This window comes from Siniperca chuatsi, linkage group LG19, assembly GCF_020085105.1.
Source record: "Siniperca chuatsi isolate FFG_IHB_CAS linkage group LG19, ASM2008510v1, whole genome shotgun sequence".
Lineage (NCBI taxonomy): Eukaryota > Metazoa > Chordata > Actinopteri > Centrarchiformes > Sinipercidae > Siniperca > Siniperca chuatsi.
This window is the reverse complement of record NC_058060.1, coordinates 15653667-15669199: the sequence shown is the minus strand read 5'-3', so window position 1 is coordinate 15669199 and position 15533 is coordinate 15653667. Positions and strand designations below refer to the sequence as shown.

The window sequence follows — 15533 nt, the reverse complement described above, 5'->3', positions numbered from 1 at the left end:
GTATGATTTTTTTACCCTGAGTTTAGCCTCACAGGCTGTGCTTTCTCTCGGGTTTTGTACAAATCCAGCCTCGTTCCCTATGATTGGCAGGACCATGGCCCCTGCAAACCTTCTCTTCTCAAATTTGACGAGAAAAGATATTGTATAACACAAACACGGGATGATCAAAAGCGTCCCATATGGCTGTTTTAACATTGTGTAAGGTAACTAAACGCAGCTAACCTTTTGCATTTGCTTAGTGGATGTTGCTGGGGAACGTTGAGACATCCTGAGAGATCAAACTCAGGGAATCAAAGTTCAAATTTCGCGGTGATTGTGCGCATGCGGGGGTCAGGGTTGACAGTCTCCACACAGTCGTGGAAGGAGTGCGGCGGCTAAGCTAACTGCAACCACCGCAACTAGCTACATGTGGAGGGTAAAACGGGAGGCATCCCCGACCCTAACTCTGTCAAAATTCCTCCGTTTTACCCAAAACTACTCTAAAGTTCAGCCTCATCGAAAATAAGGGATAATATCTGTTTACAATGAAAGGGTGAGTGTAAGCTTTTGAGTCACGAATAAGTAGCTTGGCACGAGTAAAGTTTTTCATGTCTGTTTTTTTTCTACGAGGGGAGGCGGGGGGAGACGGCGAGGCTAGCTAGCTTGCTAAGCTACTTTTATTTAGGTGTAGGACAAAAACATAGAAACGACAGCACTAATACTGAAACAGTTCTGTCGCGGTTATCCTCATTAACTTAAACCGCCTGTCGGTTCGTTTAGGTCACGATCACGCAAAGCTAACTAGCTAGCTGCTACTGGGAAGCTGAGTCAGTAACGTTAAACCCACTTTAGCTAAGCTAAATAGGCAGACCCTGGATCTCGGATAATTTGTATGTTTCAAAGTCGACAACAGCGCAACTGAACTTCAGCTGCAGCAAGATAGCCAAGTCACTTAACTAAGTTACTGGCACAGTGAGTTTATGTTGGTCAGCTCTCTGTCAGTTGCCGTATTAATGTTACACCCGACATCAACTTCAGAGTTTGTGCCAGCTTGCTCAGTGTAACTTGACATGTCAAAGTAACACACTATCAGTGATGCTTGACGTAGTAACACCTTTTTGGCAAAGGTCTTGATTCTCAGATAACGTGAGGGCGATTAACGCTGAACTGTATTAATTGTTCAGATAGGATTTCACAGAAGTTACTTTATATCCTGATCATCCTGATGAACAACACACGTGACCAACAGCTGTTTTTTTTGGGGAGGGGGGGTGTGTGTAGTCTCCTAAAAATACCACAGTGAACCCCTCAATCATACAACCTGGAGTGTTTGGGTCACTTACTAAGACACTATAACACACATAGTCATAGGTTATCTTAGAATTGATTCTTGATTTTAACAGGTACCGTATCCCTTTTCTTAGTAAATAATAGGCAAGGATATCAAGGTGGATTGTGTCTGGCACTTGGAAATACTGTGTGGCATCCCATTGTGCTGTGACATTTGCGGGTCAGTGGCACATCTTCCACCACATCTGGTGGTGAATTTCTGAAGAACTATGAGTTAACAGTTTGAGTCTGGTATTTCTTTACACACTAATGAAATGCAAATTATTAATTCAACCTGCCAATTGTATAAATATGCTGATGATATGGTGTTAGTTGGTCTTATGCAGACAGGGGACACAGTTAATCGGTCTACACATTTCCACTGATGAGCTTACTAAGTGGTGTGAAGACGGTGCCCTTTTTATTAACGGCAGTAAGACAAAGGAGATGGTAATTGTGAGTCACCACAATGCCTGTCATTATTTTCCACCTGTTTTGATTAATGATCAGCCTGTTGAAGCAGCAGAGGAGTTTAAATATGTAGGAACTGTTTTGGACTGCACTTTACAGCCAACAAAGAATACATTTTTAAAAAAGCATCTCTATCTAATCAGGAAATTCGATTCATATATAAGAAAGAACATTTTAGAGACTGTTTACATAAGTCTTGTTGAAAGTATTTTAAATATGTGTATATGGTTTGGCCACCTGGGGGCTAAGAACAAAAATAGACCGTCCAGAATTACAAATGTGGCCAGTAAAATTATTCGGAAAGAGCAGAAACAACTGGGATGTATATACTAAATGTAGGTGAAACAAAAAGCCTGACAAATTGTGACTGATTCTGTTCATCCCCTTTTTTAAAGAATTCCTAAAATTGCCCTCAGGAAGACACTATAGAGCCGCTGCAGCAACCAAGAACATTTACAAAAAGTCTTTCATACTGAATGCAATAACTTTGTCCGTTATTGTTGTCTGTACTGTGCATGTTGTGTTATTTATGTATACATGTATTGTGATTTACTATGATGTCTTTTTAAACCAACCTGTGAAGCCGAAGGCAAATTTCCACATTTGTGGACAATAAAGATTATTGTTATTATTATTATTATTATTATTATTATTATTGGCTGTCATTTGATTTTACTTAATAGTTTTACTTTACCTGCAACTTTCCAATTATTAAAATTAATTATTCTTCTGATTATTTTCTCAAATAATAAATATTGGGCAGTTTGTTCAAAAAATTACTTAAGTTATCGATTAATTGTTTCAGATTTAGTATTAATAACAATGTTTTTTAAATAAAGCAACTGCATTCAGGTGGTTGGTTTGGGAAAAGATTTCAAATACTCAACAGTCTTAAGCTAGATCTCAAAGTTATAAAGGTGCTGCAGTGGATCTTTAATGCATTTGAGTCAAGTTATCCTGAAAATAACAGTGTGCCCGTTGTCAGCCATTTGACCGTTTTGCTCTTGTTCCAGTAGCCGGATCGAGCTGGGGGATGTTACGCCCCACAACATCAAGCAGCTGAAACGCCTGAACCAGGTCATCTTCCCTGTCAGCTACAACGACAAATTTTACAAAGATGTACTGGAAGTTGGGGAGCTTGCAAAGCTAGGTAAGAAACATCACTCATGTAACTTACACAAGATAACTTAAAATTGTGTTGTCGTGAAAACCTTTACACTCTCCTGCCCTCTGCAGTCTGGCAATCATTGCGCCTTAGGTTAGAAGGATTCCCTGTCTGTTGGTAATGTTTCAGTGTTACCTCTTCTTCTGTCTTGCAGCATACTTCAATGACATAGCAGTGGGTGCTGTGTGCTGCAGAGTGGACCACTCTCAGAACCAGAAGAGACTGTACATCATGACGCTCGGCTGTCTAGCACCCTACCGTAGACTTGGAATTGGTAAGGAGCTCTGCATCTCTAGAAGACACTCTTGTGTTTTGTTTTTACAACTTTGTCTTTGTCTTTTTTTCCAGGTACAAAGATGCTGAATCATGTGCTAAACATCTGTGAGAAAGATGGCACTTTTGACAACATTTACCTGTGAGTGTCTAATTGCAGAAGGTGTAAGAGGAGATTTCCTTGATTTTGTGTAAAGTCAGGTAAAGCTGCAGTTAGCATGTATTTTCAGTGTAGATTAATTATATATATTTTTTTTAATTAAACTGACTCTGATTCTTTCAGCACTGTTCTATCACTAACTAATGTATTTTTCTCTCCCCACAGTCATGTGCAGATCAGCAATGAGTCAGCCATCGACTTTTATCAGAAGTTTGGCTTTGAGATCATCGAAACAAAAAAGAATTACTACAAGAGGATAGAGCCCGCAGATGCCCATGTGTTGCAGAAGAGTCTGCGCAGCCCATGTGCACCCCCCACCGGAGAGCTTCAGAAGGCAGAGTAGGGGCACAGTGTTTGGAGAGAGCACAGATGTGCCCGCCTCCACAGAAACAGAACTGTGACAAATGCCCCAGGGTCGACACATTCAACACTTTCTTCAAAGGACGCTAAAAAGAGAAAACAAATTTAAAAGTACAAAAATTGCTGCATTTATTTTGCAAAGGGGTCCCCTTTTGATTTTTGCATATTTTATTTCTTCCCTTTCCTCATACAGATCATTGAAAAAGACAAAAGCTCAGCATCCAAAAGTGCTCCAATGACAAAGTTGCCAACTTCAGACAGTTTTAGACTTGGTTGAGGGGGAGGGTGTGGTGTTTGCAAATACTGTTTGTGTTTGAGTTGTTTTTATGCGGTTATAAAGCTAATAGGGACATATCTATTCTGTTGAGCAAAAGAAAACAGTTGGTTTGAAGTGGTAAAAGTGTTTGAAAGACCATCACTGACACGCACAAAGTCCCAGCTGGTCAGCTTGGAGTGACGCTTTGAGATACGTGGAACAGTCACAACTCTATTCCCTCACTACCTGAACCCAGGAATTTATGGGAAATGTGTCTGACCGGTTTGTTGATATGTCATGTCCAGAGGGGGAAAGCAGAAATGTATCCCCTCGGTACAGGCATAAGGAAGGCTGAACGGTTTTGAGGTGGTGGGAAGACATGGTCACCACTCATAATTTCTGAATAACTTTATTTTCCAGCCTGTTAATTTAATTCCCCTTCAACTGTTATTTTTATTTTTTACATTGAAATGGCAAATGGTTTAGAGGTTCTCCTGGGTTTACTACTAAGAGTGAAAACATTAAGGAATGAGAGAAACAAACAAAATATCATTTTATTGAATGTGTTTCTGAGAAGGGCGCTCCACAATGTCTTGTGAGGGGTGTTCGAATATCAACAGATTGGCTGTTTGGGATTGGATTTGGGCATTATTTTCAGTAGTATAATGAAGGTGTGTGAGGATGTGTGTCCCTAAACGCATGGAAGTGTTTTGAGACATCTTACCTTTAAACACCTTTGGCACCTTATGTAGCCACATTGCTGAAAAACTTCTCAAACTTCCTGCGTCAGTCAGTTACACAGTCTGTTACACAAACCTTATTAGGTTTTGAAGCTCTTCAGATAGTTTGGAAGTTTTGGTATGGTCTTTTGAACAGTGTTTTACCCAGAGGAAGCTCTGACCCCTCTGCATGCAAGGGGAGTTGTCCTCTCCACTGTAGTATAAGCATGTTTTTCCTTTCTTTGAAGAATTTTATCTTTTCTGGAGCTCTATATTGTAAGACTTTTTAACGTCTAAATAAAGGAATTACTATTTGCAGTAAATTTGTTGCTAATTGTCTCATTCTGTTTCATATACATGGTGAATTATTAGCTAAATACACAGAAATGTGGTTGAAAATTAATTAAAAAAACATACTGCATAGAAAGATGTACAGCATAAATGTCTAGGTGCTTTCGTTCTAAACCCGTCCCTGGATGCCCTTTTACACACTGTGATTGGCTGAAACTTCCCATATCAGGAATGCGATTGGCTGTCAGCTCTACCAAAGCCCTCCCTTTTCCTCACGACGTTAGGTGTACCTAGATTGTTTTGAGAGATGAGTTGAGTTGAATGGTTTGCTAGCTAACAGTTAGCCTCCAATCTCAAAGTTCTTGTAGGGGCATACAGTCTCCAAAATGCCGAGGCTAGAGGTTAGTAGAAACTACCACCCATTAACAGCCTTTTATCAGCAGGGACGGGAAGAAATCCGCCATTAATTTGCTTGATAATTATGTCGGTAACGGTAACTTAAGATAGCTATTAGCCAGCTAGCTAGCTTTCAGCTAGCTGAATGGGTAATTGCTCAGGTTGTTAGTTTCTTGCTAGTTAAGTGACGGGGTAATTATCTGAACGTCGCTTACTGTCAACGTAAATCAGGTATCACAACTGTTCGTGCCATTTGTTAAACAGTCTGTATGCTGTAATATGCAGGTAAATGAGTTTAGGTTAGCTACATAGCTAGGTTAATCTACACCAGTTTGTTAGCATCTAGTAGTTGTAGTAGAGGCTCAGTATAGCTTAAGGTCTGTTGACTGTGATATCTACTGTTAAACTAAATTATATGTCAACATTACTGCTGGCTAATTGCATCTGAATGATATTTGTTTGGTGTTTTACAGTTGTCCGGTGTCATCATACTTATTTAAACTTCACAGTCTGTTCGGATGCTTTATGTTTTCATTGCAGGACGGGCACGGAAGGGATTTAAGGTCCAGCTGTTAAATGTGTTGACTGGTACCTTATCCTACAGGCAACTGTTAGTGCAGGATGCCAGAGATGACTGAAACACAGACACCTGGTCGTAAACCCAAGTAAGGATGTTTGAAATGCTCTTTATTGTTACTTTAACCAAATTATCAGCACAGGCACTTGGATAAATATGTACACAGTTGTAATGAGAAAAGTGAACTGTTATTTCATTTTTTGCAGAAAGAAGAAAAACAAAGAATCTCACAATGCAGGTGAAATAATATCTCCTGTTATGCTTCTGTTCAAATCTTGCTGCTTAGTGAACATTGTACTTGGGGTTGTGGGGTTTCTTTAACTGGTGATCACGATAAATTTAACTGGACATTAAAGTTTAGCCTCTTCTTTATATAGTTGAGAGACACAGAAAAGAGAAGATTAATGCCGGAATTAATCGCATTGGTAATCTTCTGCCCTGTTCCCAGGCACTTAAACAGGTAAGAGACAAGCTGGCATTACTGTTTTGCCTCATCAGCATGGTTATGGTGAAATTAGTGTCTGTACAGGCCAGTTAACTGTTCTGTGGCATGTTTTAACATCAAACCTTTATGCCCTTATCTATAAGAGTAAGAACATGATCTTGGACCAGGCTTTTCGCTACATCACTGAACTGAAGAAACAAAATGATACAATGCTTCTGGAAGGAGGAGATAAAGTCCAAGGTGAAGTTTAACAATTGTACACCTCGTACATGGTTTTTGCAGTAGTGCGCACCTTGATTTTCTCAGTTTAATTATACTTGAAGTTATGAAAGTGTGATTATACAGTATGTGCACTTGGAATCATTAACATATGATTAAGTACACTCGATTGATTATATGTGTGCTTGGTCTCTGTGCAGCAGAGGAGATCCGTCGGCTGCGGCGTCAGTTGGAGGAGCTGAGGAGGGAGAGCGCTCACTACATTGAGCTCCTGAAAGCCCATGATATTAATCTTCTAGAAGACCCCACTATTCACTGGAAGGGCAAACAGCGCTGCGCCAAGGTGGCAAAGGTGACCCCCACTCACCAACTCCCAAAGGGGATCATCGTCTATTCCAACGGCAATGTGATGTGCCCAGCAGGGAAGGAGCCTAGCCCAGCGAAACAGCCTTCTGAAACATTAATTCTTCAGCCACCTTCTGAGGTCAGTGGTAGGTTGAGGGTTAATGGAGCCCTGCTGCAAGTTAACACCGCTTCTTCCACCCCTGCACTTCTCCCTGGGTCAACTGCCACACCCACCCAGTCTACGCCAGGCCTGAGAATGATAGAGCAATGTGTGGTCGAGACACCGGCTGCAGCCCCCGCTCTGCCACCCTCTGTGTCTTACATCACCCTCCAGATCCCTGCAGCCACCACAGCCCTGCCCCAGCAACCACAGCCTGCTGCCCCAGCCCAGATCCTCACCATAGCAGCCACTTCAGCCTCACAGCTCCCCACTGAAAGCCCTGCTCAGCCCGTGTCCAATCTCACCACACTTACCCAGACTATAACCACACCCAGAGCAACAGCCTCAGAGGTTTGCTCTTGGGTCACACAGGACGCTGCCATCAGGACTGTAAATTACTCTGCTATCCCTAACAACCAAGCCCTTCTTAGGGCTGGGGCGGCAGGCAGCACACAGACTACCTGGACAACGCTGCAGATGGCAGGGAACACAGTACAGCCAGTCTGCCAGAGTCTCCCTACCCCAGAGGTCATCAACACCGCCCAGGGTGTCCAGCAGGTGACTGTGTGTCCAATGGGTAACAAACCCTCTGTTCAGCCTATTCAAATACAGATGCAACCACATGTGCCTGTACAACAAGCACCCATTACAACCCACATTCAAGCACAGCCCTTTCAGAGACCACCCCAGCTACGCCCAGCAATCCTGAACCAGGCACAGCCTCAGCCTGTCCTAGCCCCCCAACCTCAGTGCGCTGTTATCTCCCAGTCAGCAATAGTACCCAAGCCAGCTGTGGTGGCCCACCCTGCCGTTGTGTCGCAGCCCCAGCCTGCTGTACTTCAACCAGCGTCATTGGTTCCCCATCCTCCGACAGCCCTCATACCTCAGCCTCAGCCTGCACTGGTGCCCCAGCCACAGGCCACTGTGCTGCCCCTCCTTCAGACCATGCAGGTGCTGCAGGTCAACCCAACCGGAGGGACAGCCTCAGGTGTAACAGCACCACAGAACACTAACAACCCAAGTGTTGTCATCCTGCAGCAAGCCAGTACTTGCCCAAACCAGTCAGTTGTAAGGGAGGAAATAACCAATCAGGCACCCTGTCAGCATATTGTAATCATCCAGGCACCCAATCAGGCTGCTCCTGCCCCTCAGAACCCTCAGGTTGGCATGGTGCCTGCGGCTGTGCCTACTGCAATACCTGTTGTGTCCACTCAAATACCCACAACCAGCAGTTCAACGTCTGCCACTCCCTTACAGAGTGTTGGGGGAAAGCAGCTGGTGCACATTCTCCCACGACCTGTTCAGCCTCAAATGAACCATCCCCTTCAGGTCACCCAGGCCTCCGCTTCCCCACCGGTTCCTCCAACCCCACAGACTATCACTGTGAATGGCCAGGTGTTTGCCTTGCAGCCCATGAAGACCTCTGACAAACCCAGCTCCCAGGGTGGCCAGAGTACACTCCAGCTGGTCCAGCCCACCACCACTGAGGAACCATCTACTAATGTGGCCCTCAACAGTTTAGGGGCACTCAGCAGTCTCAATCAGAGCATCTCTCAGGGCCTACCACTTACCATTTCTAGCCAGAACAATGGTCAGCCTCCAGCTGCTCCATCATCAGTAGTCCAGCAGAAGCAGCCTCCTGCTCCAGCATCCGTCCCTGGAACCACACTTGCTCTACCTGCCCGGCAGCTCCAGGTCCCTTGTTTGAACCCAGTCAAATCAGGGCTGGTGGTTAATGCCTCTAAGCCTTCAGGAAAGAGGATTCGCATAACTTCGAATACAAAGAGGGCAACAACTAAAAGGACTAAACCAGCCAAGAAAAAAGAGCTCAGTCAGGCACAGCCTGCTGCTGTTTCAGCCAAGCCATTGGCTGGTGCAGGTGAAAGTCAGACAGTTACAGTATCTCCAGTTTTACAGTCCTCGACTGTAAAAGTCACAGACATTCCCGCCACTTGTACCACAGCTGTCACAACTACAGATTGTAGTGAATCTATAGCAAATATCACCTCTACACAAAACACTCAGATAATGATTGTGTGTAGTTCATCTAATGAGTCAACTGTATTTAGTCAGTCCCATCCACAGAGCAAAAGCTCTGTCAGTGCGACTCAGACTGATGTTATATTCAGTCATACTAACACTAGTGGTGTGGCAACTGCAGGTACAACTGCTAATGCCACATCGGTCAAGCCATCAGTTAGTGCAGCTGTGGCCATTGAGAGTAAACCAGCTGTAGTTTCTGGCAACAACTCAACTGTAGCCAAACTCTCAGTTCCAGAGGTTAAACACACAACCACCAGTTTAGCAACTGGCACAACACAAAGTAAGTCGGCTGCCATCACTGCTGTTTCTAGACAAAGCAGATCTGTGGTCAGTTCTGCAGGTGCCACTGAGACTCAATACACTCCCACCACTGTTTCTACAGCATGCCTGACTCCAGTCTGCACTAGCAGTATTACAGCAACTGCACCAGTATCTTTAAATCAGGCTACGCAACCAACTTCAGTATGTCATCCCCAGGGATCTAATACTCAGGGTCCTCTGCCCTGTAATAAACCTGTGTCTCAGCCCACTCCTTCACCCTTGGTTTCCACAACTGTGGCACTCTCATCACCTGCTGCAACTTTTTCTGCAGCCTACAGCTCTGTTACAGCCCCTACAACAAGTTCAGAGTTTAGGAAAAGGGTCGCTACCAGTAGAGCTCCAACACAGCAGACTGACGTGAATATGCCCAACCCCTCCTCCTGCCATCCCGCTGAAGTCAAACCACCCCAGCCCCCTAGAAGAGACAGGGAGGCTCGGGAAGAGAGACATTTTTCCATAGCAGCAGAGAAAGCGGGCTTGGTGGCAGCGATTTCTGACACTCCCTCTAGAAAGGATTTTGCCCTATCTCAACAGGTGTACACTAACCTTGACGATCAAACTATAGAGCACCCTATGACATCTAGCAGACAGACAGATTCTCCCATGTCTACAGGGGCTGGGGGAGGCAGAGGGTTCTCTGTGGCATCCATGCTTCCCCAGGGCCACAGTATTAGTGCGTCATCTGGCTCCTTTGGAACATTTACATTCACCTCTGAGCAGGCAGACATGCTGGCTTTGGCCATGCTAGAACAGGACAGTCCAGGAAGGCGGAGTGGAGGCTGCTCTGGGGACAACACTGCTTCAACAAACCCCACCACAGCTACATGGGAGCCCCCAAAAACATCACCAGTTTCTAGCAGTAAAGAAAGGGGCACAACTGGACAGCAGGCAAAAGTGACTAAACCCATGGACACAGTAACAGTTAAACCCACTGTCCAGGTATCTGTCAGAGGACAGGCTGGGGAGGGGTCTGTCAGTGGGCCCAATGGAAGCAGACATCCACAAAACATCTCATACTCCCAGTCTCAGTCTCTCCCCCAGGTCCAGTCTCAGAGCTCATCCCACAGCGGCACTGTGGCTAGTCTCAGTGTCAACAACCTGATCAGGCCCAGCTCTAGTCAGCAACCCTACCCCGGCTCTCCCAGTCTGGCTAGCCAACAGAGCTCAGTTCCCTCACCTGTGGGGACTTCAGCCCACATATCCCAACCCTCAAACAACACCCTCTCACCTTGCTCAGGTGCGGTGCAGCTGAATGAGTACACCCCCTTAAAGACTGCGTTAATGAGGGCTCAGGCTGGAGTTGGTGTGGGTGAGAGACAAGTGAAGATCATCTCCAAGCGGCAGGCCCAGGAGGAGGTGATGCTCAACACTGGAAAACGGCCCAAGCCTTGCCCTCCATCAGCTACCACTGTTAGCCATATGGACGTGAAAGCACCAGACCACAGCCAGATGATGGTGGGACAGCTGCCCCCCACATCCTCAGCTATCATGACAAGGATTAATTCAGAAAGTGGAGGTCCCCTCTTCTCCACAAATTCTTTCATGAGCCCAGTAGTTCAACCCACGGATGGCCACTGCCCTCCTCAAGGACCCCCTGAGCAGAACCAGCCAGGTGTGCTTCATCTACCCCAGGGTCATCAACAGCATGCTGCAAACCAGCCTGGCCAGCACCTGGGAGGAAACATTTACATGAAACAGCAGCAGCAAGAGCAACAGAGACACCATCTGTATCACTTGCAACACCACCTGACACAGCCTGACCCTGCACAGCGCCACTCACTACACCAGAGGGCGCTTCAGCAGCAGCAGGAGCAGCAGCAGCAGCATGTGCAGAAGAAGCGGGGACTTGTCAGAGGCAGTCAAACTGGTTCACCTGCTGGCCTGCAACAGAAGCAGCATCACCTGGAAAAGTCTGGAGTTCAGCAGCAGCACTCACATCAACAACAACAGACACAGCATCAACAGCACACACAACAGCAGTCAGTCAGCAGCATCAACAACAGTCCCACCAACAATCACAACAGCATCAACAGCCAACACAACACCAACAGTCTCATCCCCAACAGCACCAACAGCAGACACATCAACAGCAGCCACAGCCTCAACATCAACAACATCAACAACAGCATCAGCAGCAGCAGCAGCAGCAGCAACAGTTACAGCAGCAGCAGCAGAGCTCCCACTCCAGACACCAGCAGCATCTACAGCAGCAGATCCAGCAGCAGCAGCAGCAACAGCAGCACTTTAGACACCAGGAGAAGAACTGTGAAGCCCAGGCAGCAGGATCCAGGGCCCACCACAGCAGCCACCTGGCCCAGCAGGAGCACCTCAAGGTTGGTGTCACATGGTAGATAATCTGACCGTGTGATTTAATAAGATAGGAAACAAAGTACAGTGGCACCTGAGGTACTTTAACTGGCATTCTCAGTGCTAAAATTATTAGTTGATACATTTGATAAACAAGTAATTGCGGAACCAACTAATCAACAGAAAGTTCAGCAATCACAAATTTGATAATGAATTAATTTCCATTTGCCATTTAAACCATATGAAATATTGGCTGTTTGCACATCCAGTGTGTAACATTTAGGAGGAGCTATCGGCAGAAATTGAATGTAATATGTTTTCATTAGTGTATAATCACCTGAAAATAAGAATTGTTTTGTTTGTTTTGTTGCCATGTTGCACCGCCATGTTTCTACAGTAGCCCAGAACGGACAAACCAAACACTGGTTCTAGAAAGGTCCGTTCGTATTTTTTGCGAGTCTCGTGGCCACCGTAGTTTCTCCTACAAGCTTGGAAGGGGAAGGGGAGGATGAGGCGAGCGGTATTGCAGTCTGCAATTTCACCACTAGATGCCACTAAATCGTACACACTGGACGTTTAATTGCAATAACTGGCTTGATTTTCCTCAGTGCGTATATACCAAATAAATAACTTATGAGGGCCATTTCTAATTACTTTAGGTATTTGATTTAGATTTCATGATTTTAAACACAACAAAAATAATCACTTCGTCAGGAGTGACATTTCTGTCAGTGCAGTCAAACAGGTTAAAAAAAAAAGTTTATGCTGGTATTCTTTGGGACTGGTTGGTAAATCTGTCCAACCCATTTGACACTGTGGCCTATAACAGTGTTCCCCTTACAAAGACCTAGCTGTAGCAATCCACCGCCGCAGACCACATTTACACTGCCACAGCAAAAAGAATCCTAAAAACAAAAGCAAAATGCTTGCCTAGGAGCTTTTTCTGTCCTGGACCTTGCAGTGAAAAAGCATCCCTGCCCCCTTAGCCACAGTTAAGACAGAGGAATGAAAATTCAAGGTTGTAAGTAATTTCAAGTGAAATGCAGTTAAATTATTGTAATATCTTGCTAGTTGCCAGTTTTTTTCAGTTTATACTGGGTATATCTATAAATGTCTGAGGACTGTCAGGAAAAAATGTTTAACTTGCTTTTGGATGGGTTCAGCATTATTCATGGTTGGATGACTTTTTATACCATATGTGGTTTTATTGCTGTCATTGTTTTATGGTACTCCAGCTAAAAACACAGATTGATGATACTGAATAATTGATTTTTATTTGAAAGTAACATTTTAACTTTTTCTCTCCCTCAGCCTGGTCAGGACCATAATGCTATGCAGAGGATGATGAGCTCTAGGACTATGGAGCAGCAGCTTATCTCTCCTCCTCCCAGCAATCCTGTGTCACGGTCGTCTGACCTGGCCTGCGTTCCATCACGGCAGGAACGTCACCGTGTTTCCAACTACTCTGCGGAGGCACTCATTGGTAAAAGTTCCACCAGTGGTGAACAGCAACAGCGCATGGGTCTCCACCTTCAGCCTGGCCGTGGTGCCACACAGGAGCAGCCAGACCTCCGCGGTTACCTGGACACATCACGAGGGAAGGCCAACATTGCACACAACCCACAGAATCGCCTGCCCTCTGACCATCCAGGGTCCGCTGATGTTCAGCGGGTCTCTGAATGTCCACCATTCAAGGCCATGGGAGGAGGAACACATCAGCTCATTGGTTTTGAGGCTCAGGTGTCTCGTGGGAGTGACATGGCTTCTAAATCAGTGCCGTCCTCCCAGAGGGGTCCTCAGGGGCAGCCGCAGGGAGGGTTCAGGATGGGTGTTGGCCCTCCAGCAGATGGCAGGAACCGTGGCGGCTACAGTACAGCTCATCCCGGCTCACAGGGAGTACAGGTTGGACCAGCACTGCCTCAGGAGCAGGAAGGTTGTCATCGGAGTTTCATGCAGAGTTTCCTTTCCCCCCACCTGCCTGAGCAGAGTAACCACCAGCGAGTCAGCATGGAGTACAGCTGTGTGCCTGGAAGCTCTTCAGGAGACATACAGGCCAAGGCCTCCAGCCCCAGTGTGCCCCAGACGCAGAAGGCCCCAGGTATGCGGCTTGGAGAGGGCAATAAGGGCCATATTTCTCAGGTCAGCAGTAATATGCATGGAGGCCCAGGTGTGCGTGCAGGTCTCCCTCACCCTCCAACCCCACACAGCAGCTCTGAGCCAGGCCGCTCCTCGGCCCCCTCCAGACCACCCACTGCTGTTAGCCAGCACTCTCGCCACATCGCCCGAGATACTCAGCCCACCAAGCTGAGACCTGGTGACCGACCTCGATCAGGTACTCTGAGACAGAGCAACCCCTTTGAGCCTGAGGGCCACCTGCCGCTGCCCTCGGGAGGAGGGGTGCTGCTGAGCAGACCACAGTCTGGAGGAGAGGCACGGCGAAGCACCATCGTTCGCTTTATGGCAGATAGTGGTCAGGTTCCTAGTGACAACAACCTGGTTCCTGACCAACACCTAACACAAAACTTTGGCTTCCCCTTTATTCCTGAGGGAGGAATGAATCCTCCACCCCCCATCAATGCTAATTCCACATTCATCCCTCCAGTCAGCCAGCCCAACGCCTCACGTACGCCATCCCTTCTACCTGTGGAGCCCCAGAACACTTTACCCTCCTTCTACCCTTCCTATTCTCCAGCTGCTCACCCCAGCCTTCCCAGCGATGTCACCCTCCCATACTTTCCCAACCAAATGTTTACCAGCCCGAGTGCCGACAAGGGCAGTGCTCCTCCACTCAATAACCGCTTCGGCTCTATCCTCTCCCCGCCTCGCCCTGTGGGTTTTGGCCAGGCCAGCTTCCCCTTGCTTCCAGATATGCCCCCTATGCCCATTGCCAACTCATCTGGAATCACCCCTCACATATCCAACTTCAGCCTCACCTCGCTGTTCCCTGAGATCGCCACAGGCATGCCCACTGATGGTTCGGCCATGCCAATGTCTCCCCTGCTGTCTCTCTCCAACACTTCAGCGGCCGACTCTGGCAAGCAGCCCAATCGTCCTGCCCACAACATCAGCCACATTCTGGGCCATGACGGCAGCTCAGCTGTGTGAGGAGAGGTCCTGCTGCGTTTTGATGAACTGGTGTTCTGAAGTGAAGAGTTTCATTTTCAAATTAAGATGTGTTCTTTTAAATGTTGAACAAGTTCTAGTGGTGGTGAAGCACCTGATGAATGGTTTCTAGGTTGAAATAATGCCACGTCTGCCTGGTGGTGATTTTCGTTGTTTACATGTTCTGTTTCAATTTCAAACTTGTTCCCTTTGGCATATGTATGATGTCAGTTATAATTTGTAATATTTCAAAGATCTTTTGATTTTAAGGCGACAGGAAAATGTGGTCATTTAAAGCTCTTTGTTTGAAATGTTGGTTAAACCGACTGTTTGGTTGTAAAACAAAATCAAATTTAGGTTTAGAACTTGAATTCAATGTATTGTGGGTCATTAAGAAACCTTCTGCACAGTTATCTACCAATGTAATTTACTAACTTATATCAGGTTATACTGTACAGAATGTTTTTTTTTTTCCAAGAGCTATTTTGTAAATAACAATGTTTCATATCAGAATTGTTTAGATTATGTATGTATTTGTAAATACAAAATTGATTAAAGTTTATAAGGAGACATTTGTATTTGCTGCCAACTGAAGAATTGTGTTTCTTGCTCCAC

The 15533-nt window shown here is 45.8% G+C and overlaps 2 protein-coding genes across 3 annotated transcripts; both read left to right on the top strand.

Moving 5' to 3' along the window:
• Positions 1-315: 315 nt before the first annotated feature.
• naa50 (N-alpha-acetyltransferase 50, NatE catalytic subunit) lies at positions 316-5035 on the top strand. 2 transcript variants are annotated; one of them, XM_044175728.1, is made up of 5 exons: positions 316-532; positions 2796-2929; positions 3099-3218; positions 3293-3359; positions 3543-5035. In XM_044175728.1, exons 1-5 carry the CDS (start codon positions 525-527, stop codon positions 3718-3720), a joined length of 507 nt encoding a protein of 168 aa, XP_044031663.1. In that variant the 5' UTR covers positions 316-524; the 3' UTR covers positions 3721-5035. The 2 variants fall into 2 exon arrangements, with proteins under 2 accessions (XP_044031663.1, XP_044031662.1); XM_044175727.1 differs by having other exon boundaries at positions 318-532; positions 2793-2929.
• Positions 5036-5304: 269 nt separating this feature from the next.
• Positions 5305-15496, top strand: LOC122866285 (basic helix-loop-helix domain-containing protein USF3). The gene is given in 8 exon segments (XM_044175724.1): positions 5305-5404; positions 6004-6064; positions 6183-6214; positions 6354-6436; positions 6565-6661; positions 6841-11487; positions 11490-11842; positions 13128-15496. Coding segments are annotated over 7 exon segments (7050 nt in total). The 5' UTR covers positions 5305-5404; positions 6004-6020; the 3' UTR covers positions 14922-15496.
• Positions 15497-15533: the final 37 nt, after the last annotated feature.

Bases quoted from the DNA above. Each gene is read 5' to 3' on its own strand.
- naa50 (XM_044175727.1), top strand. The intron at 3,219-3,292 runs GTAAGGAGCTCT...CTTTTTTTCCAG, and splicing joins CTACCGTAGACTTGGAATTG to GTACAAAGATGCTGAATCAT. The intron at 3,360-3,542 runs GTGAGTGTCTAA...CTCTCCCCACAG, and splicing joins ACTTTTGACAACATTTACCT to TCATGTGCAGATCAGCAATG.